This window comes from Oxyura jamaicensis, chromosome 3, assembly GCF_011077185.1.
Source record: "Oxyura jamaicensis isolate SHBP4307 breed ruddy duck chromosome 3, BPBGC_Ojam_1.0, whole genome shotgun sequence".
NCBI lineage: Eukaryota > Metazoa > Chordata > Aves > Anseriformes > Anatidae > Oxyura > Oxyura jamaicensis.
In genome coordinates this window covers 25,845,080-25,851,079 of record NC_048895.1, presented here as the reverse complement: position 1 = coordinate 25,851,079, position 6,000 = coordinate 25,845,080, and the positions used below count along the sequence as shown (strand labels likewise).

General features: G+C 61.0%; 1 protein-coding gene across 1 annotated transcript; it reads left to right on the top strand.

Annotated features, from left to right (window-relative positions):
- The first annotated feature begins 1,739 nt into the window (after positions 1–1,739).
- SLC35B2 (solute carrier family 35 member B2) lies at positions 1,740–5,675 on the top strand. The gene is made up of 3 exons (XM_035323352.1): positions 1,740–1,979; positions 2,220–2,376; positions 3,543–5,675. Exons 1-3 carry the CDS (start codon positions 1,823–1,825, stop codon positions 4,483–4,485), a joined length of 1,257 nt encoding a protein of 418 aa, XP_035179243.1. The 5' UTR covers positions 1,740–1,822; the 3' UTR covers positions 4,486–5,675.
- Positions 5,676–6,000: the final 325 nt, after the last annotated feature.

The window sequence follows — 6,000 nt, the reverse complement described above, 5'->3', positions numbered from 1 at the left end:
GGGGCCGGGGGGAGGAACGAGGTCCCGGGGCGGGGATGCCGGGGCTCGGGGCGCCTGGTGGTGCGGGCGGGGGGCTCGGCAGCCCTCCGGCCGCAGCCCGGCGGAGCATCGCGGAGCGGCCGGGTCGGCAGCACGGGGCCCTGCCTGGCTCAGGGAGCCCAGCCCGTCACCGTGGCGTCCCGGCTGCCCCGCGCTGAGGCTCCCTGCACCGCCCCGGCGTGGCGCCCCGCGCGGCCCCCCTTCCACCTGTAACACTGGCGGCCCTGTTCCCTCGGCTCCCGGCCGGCTGCCGGGGCCTGGGAGGTGGGCACAGGCACAGAGAGCCATTGTCCCGCCGGCCTCCCCTCCGCAGCCGCTGCTGGGAGAGCGGGGCTGGTTCTCCTCCGGCGGCGGCGTACCAAACGGGGCAGGCCAGCTTTCCACCTCCATCACGCCGAAGGGAGACGTGTCCTGCGAGCGTAGCAACCGACCCCGCGTCTACAGCTGACTTCTGCAAAAGCTAACGGCCTTCCCACCCGCGCTCCTTGGCCAGAGAGCGGCTGCGAGCCACCGGGATTGCTTCACTTCACGCGGGCAAACCTGGCAGCAGGCTGGCAGCTCCGGCCCCGGGCGCACGGGGTGCTCCTCACGTCCCCCAGCACCCTGGCAGACAGCCTCCGGTGCCCCTGTGGCACGGGAGGGGTCTGAGGGAGGAGACCCACCCCCAGCTGCTTGCACTTCTCTCCAGGTTGGGAATTTTCAGGCCCTGTAAGTCAGAGAAGGGAGATTTCAGGGTGAAGCACAGCCTCGGCTTAGGTTGGGTTGTTTGACTCCGGAGCCCTGGCCACAGCAACTGAAGATAAGAAAAGCCCCCGAGGCCTTTCCCAAAGGGACAAGAGGGCAGCGGGGAGGGAGGGCTTGTTGTTCATGAGGTGGCAGGGGACTTTCTTGCCTTTACAACCTTAAGTTTGTAAGTTCAAGTCTCTGAGATGCATGGTAGGGCTACCAGAGATCGTGTTTGGGTGGCCCCTGGGTAGGGGTATCGCACGGCCTCTATTGGCTGTGCGACAGGGGGACGAGCTCCTCTGCGGAGCCCTACAGCTGTTATAAAGCTGCCTGGCTGACCCCACAGGACTAAAGCTGCAGAATATCAGGTGCCTTCTCGGCTAGTACTGGTAAAATCCCAAGCAGCCAGCTGACAGGGAGGTTCCTTCCCAGCCTCGCTCCCTGGCTGCGCCTTGCCAAGCGGGTAAGCCCTGGTAATTTCCTCTGAGGTGCAGGGAGCGCCTTGGCATGCTCAGCCCCAGGGCTGTGCGCTGTCCCCGGGGGGAGGTGGGGGAGCCTGGCAGCCACGCGCCCTCCCAGCTCACCTGGTGCAGCCCGAGGGGAAGCTCTGAACTGTTTTATTTCTGAAAGGAAGGCTGCTCTGGCCACAGGCTCGAAACGTGAGCTGCCAGGTAGGAGTTGCTCTTTCCATCTGATGACCTTTTCTTTTTCCGCTCAGGAAGACGAACTGCATTTAGCTGCGCTAAAGTTTAACCTGAAAAGGTGAAGTGCAGGGTGCTCCTTGTGTTTGCAACAAGGGCGTTGTCAAAACCAGCCCGTTACAGCAGCGCTCAAACATCCTCTCTGACCCTGGAAGCCCAGGCTTCCCAGTCGGAGTGTTCCTGAGCCAGAGCAAACACTGTTAACAGCTGCTAACAAACTCCAGAGGGACTTTCCTGCTCAGCACGCTGATCTTTGCTGTCGTCTCTGGGGTGGGACCTGGGTGCTGGCAGCCCACCATCTGCCTCTTCATCCCCACAGGTTGTGTGTTCCCCTCGTGCTGGCTGCTCGCCCCACCATGGCTGCTGGTGAGGAGCTCCCCCCTGCCCTGCAGGACGCGTGGGGGGACTTCTGGCTCTTCCGCTTCTTCGTTAATGCTGCTGGCTACGCGAGTATCGTGGTGCCAGGATTCCTCCTCATCCAGTACTTCAAGAGAAGGAACTACCTGGAGACAGGTAAGGGCAGCAGCTTCCCTTCCGCATCCTGCCTCCCCGGGAGCTCTCCCCACCTACTCTGTCAGAGCTGGCAGGTGGGTCCCTGACCTGCTTTGTAGGAGCAGGCCTGGTCTGGGCGCAGACTTGCGTCCTAGAGAAATCTAGGAGCTACCCCAAAACAAACTTCTTCCAGGGCTGCATGAACAGTACAAGAACTGGTCTCCATCTCCTTGGTTAATTCTCTTCTCTTACCCCCTCCAGGCCGAGGCATTTGCTTCCCTGTCATCAAGTCATGCGTGTTCGGCTCCGAGGTGAAGTCTGTACACCCGGACGATGGCTCCCTGCCGCCCCGAGCAGAGCCCGCAGAGTCCTCCACAGCCCGGCAGGTCCTGAAGCTGCTCTTCTGTGCTGCTGGGCTACAGGTAGGGGCCCTGCGTGTTTGTATGGGAGGGGGAGCTGGACATGGGGCTGTGCCACCAGCCCCTCAAAGACCAAGGATGCAGCACTGCAGGGCTGGAGGCTGGGACACAGCCTCTCCTCCAGGACTGCTGTGTCACCTCTGAGCTGTGGAGGGCTGTCCAGCTGGTGTCATCTGAGTTGGGACAGCTCATCTGTCTGATCACAGCCCTCTGCAGCCATGAATAGGGAAAATTCTGAGTGTCAGCAGGGTTTTCAGGGCTGCTTTTGTTCTGGCCCTCATCAGAGCAGCAGGTGGTTTGAGCCCACTTTAACTCCCAGGCTCTCCTCTGGGGCTGCTGTGTACTGCCCTTCAGCTACAGAAAAAGAGGAAATTTTATTTTTAGTTTCCTCAAGTCTCATCTACAGCCTAGGCATCATTAGGAAGGGCAGCTTTTTGGGTCTGCGAGGACTAAAAATAATTTCTGTGATAGAAAACCTGCAGCCAGCAGAAGACACCCACATCCTGGCCCACTATCCCAGCCCACGCAGCCTTGCTGCGAGGACACCACCAAGTTATTTCACGTCTCTGTACCTCGGCTTCCCGGGAGGGGATGGGTGATGAGAGATGTCTGTGCGCCTTTTGTGAGGGGCTTGGCACTGTGGCACCAGGGCTGCATAAACAGCGGAGGTGACAGCCAGCACAGTGACCATCCCTGGAGGAAAATTTCATCTGCCGGGTTGGAAATTAGATTTGATTTGGACGGGCCTGCGGAGCTGGAACTGAAAACCGATGTAGAGGCCACTGGGAGAAGTGCCAGGCCCTGCTGCAGGGAGCTGGCACCGAACCCACAGCCATGCGTGGGTAATGTTCCGTGATCCTGCCCAGCTGGTTCAGCAGGCAGCCCAAAACAACCGTTCCTTGTACGCTGGGGTGTCGCTCTGTGGGCTTCTCTTCCCTTGAAGGGGCTGAAAACGGAGCAGGGCTGGTTTAGTTTGGGCCTGGATGTTCCCAGCTGTAACCACAAGGAACAGCGGGCTCCCACAGGTGGGTGAGGTGGGGTGGTCCCATCTCGCAGTGTCACGGGTTAGCGCTGCCACGCAGAGGCTGAGGCAAGGAAGGGGCAGGCGAGGATCTCCTGGCATAGATGCCAGCAGGGCCCTGACTCCCTGTGCTCCTCCCGCTTTGCAGGCCTCCTACCTCACGTGGGGCGTCCTCCAGGAGCGCGTGATGACAAGGACGTACGGCGCCACCGAAACGGACCCCGGTGAGAAGTTCAAGGACTCCCAGTTCCTCGTGTTCATGAACCGCATCCTGGCCTTCACGGTGGCCGGGCTGTACTGCGCCCTGACCAAGCAGCCGCGCCACGGGGCTCCCATGTTCAAATACTCCTTCGCCTCCCTCTCCAACATCCTCAGCAGCTGGTGCCAGTACGAGGCGCTCAAATACATCAGCTTCCCCACCCAAGTGCTGGCCAAGGCCTCCAAGGTGATCCCGGTGATGATGATGGGTAAACTGGTGTCGCGCAAGAGTTACGAGTACTGGGAGTACCTGACGGCCGCCCTCATCTCCGTGGGGGTCAGCATGTTCCTGCTCTCCAGCGCTCCCAACAGGCACGCCTCCACCGTCACCACTTTCTCGGGCGTCGTCCTCCTGGCCGGCTACATCATCTTCGACAGCTTCACCTCCAACTGGCAGGACGCCCTCTTCACCTACAAGATGTCCCCCGTGCAGATGATGTTCGGCGTCAACGTCTTCTCCTGCCTCTTCACGGTGGGCTCGCTGCTGGAGCAGGGCGCCCTGCTGGAATCGCTGCGCTTCATGGCTCGCCACTCGGAGTTCGCGGCCCACGCCGTGCTGCTGTCGGTGTGCTCCGCCTGCGGCCAGCTCTTCATCTTCTACACCATCAACCAGTTCGGGGCGGCCGTCTTCACCATCATCATGACGCTCCGCCAGGCCTTCGCCATCCTCCTCTCCTGCCTCATCTACGGGCACACCGTCACCGTCGTGGGCGGGCTGGGCGTCGCCGTCGTCTTCGTGGCGCTCTTCCTCCGCGTCTACGCCCGCAGCCGCATGAAGAAGCGCAGCAAGAAGCTGCCGCCCGGCGAGACCCCCGTGCAAAAGGTCTAGGGAGCTGGGGCCTCCGAGCTGTGCCTGCTGTCCTGCCTCTGCTGGGGGGCACGTGCTTGATTTTTGGACCCCACCGAGGAGCAGGGTGGGGTTCGGATCGGCTGGACCAGTGACTCGCTTTTCCAACTGCTTTTCCCGGGGAAGGGGCTGCAGCAGCTCCAAACCTTTCTCTTTGCCTTAACGGGTCAGAGGCTTCCAGCAGAGGCACAGGCTCTCACCCGGGGGAAATCCAGCGTGGGACTGCTGGTGCTCCTGCCCCCCTGTGCCTCGTGGCTTCCCTCCAAGGTCACTGACTGAACAAGGGAGCTGTTTTCCCGGCCCTATCTCGCCTCCGGCTGACACGTCTCCATTTCTGTCACTACTGGAGAGCTCAGCAGGAGGACCAACGCTAGCTCTGTCTTCAAAACACCTCTGCAACGAGGGAAACGCCAAGCTGAGCCTGTGCTGGGCTGGGAGCAGTAGGACAGAAGCTCCCAGCCCCTCCAGCCCCCCTTCCCAGGAGGTGCTCCAGGTAGGACGGGCGCAGCTATGCGGCAGCCTGCCCTACCCCAGGCCTGGGATCTGCTCTGGGAGAGCTGGAGTCAAGGCCAGGGCCTCAGTTTGGGTCCAGCAGTCCCTCGCCCCAGCTCCAAGTCACTTTTCTTCACACCTCCCAGTCCGGGCTGACATTTATGCAGACAGGGGGGCTGACGCAGCTCCCGAGGCTTGCTGAGTTGCTGTAGGTTACTTTTTGGTTACAGCCGCTGCTGTTACAGGCCACAGGCCGCAACGCCCAGAACGCCAGCATCACCTCCAGGCTGGCTCAGCACAGCGGTTTCTGGGCTGTGTAGTTGCCATTCAGAGAAGCACAACGACCATCCTCTTTATTTTTTCCCCCCTGCCCACCTGGAGGCATTGACCCCAACTTCCCTGGGGCCTTGCCAGAGCCCCCCAGTGCCTGCAGGAAGGGGCAGAGCCTGCTGCCTTGTCCCCGCTCCGCAGGGGATGGAGCACGCGGGCACCAGCCCCATCAGCCGCAGGGGACGGGGCAGGGGAGGCCGCTTCCTGCGCTCTTCCCCAGGAGCCCGGCTTGTACTGGCGGACCCTGTCCTCCCCCACGCGACCTGACTGACAAGCCAGCAGGTTTTGGTACTTTTGAAAGGCAACTTTTTTCTCTATTTTATTAAATTAAAGATATGCTGCATATAGTACCCTGGGGGTAAACGTTCTTTTTTATGATGATGATGATGATTTTTATCGTGGGTGCCTCTGCCTTTGCCCAGGCAGGGCTGGACCCACAGCTACAAGGCACCTCTGAGCACAGCTGGGCAGCACAGCCGGGTTTGCACCTCTGCTTACGGGAGTACTAGGGAACAGGCTTTACAGGGTACACTTGTACCCACAGCAGCTCCACACATCCCACCCACCCGCCCAGTGCCTTGTGAAAAGCCTTGGCTCCAAGCTGATGCTGTCAGGTCCTGGTGAGCAACAGGACCTTGGCCTAACACCCAGAGAAACAGGAGAGGCAGGAGACGG

Coding starts and splice junctions, on each gene's coding strand:
- SLC35B2 (XM_035323352.1), top strand. CDS start 1,823: ATGGCTGCTGGTGAGGAGCTCCCCCCTGCCCTGCAGGACGCGTGGGGG. Junction 1,980..2,219: donor AAGGAACTACCTGGAGACAG/GTAAGGGCAGCA, acceptor TACCCCCTCCAG/GCCGAGGCATTTGCTTCCCT. Junction 2,377..3,542: donor CTCTTCTGTGCTGCTGGGCT/ACAGGTAGGGGC, acceptor TCCTCCCGCTTT/GCAGGCCTCCTACCTCACGT.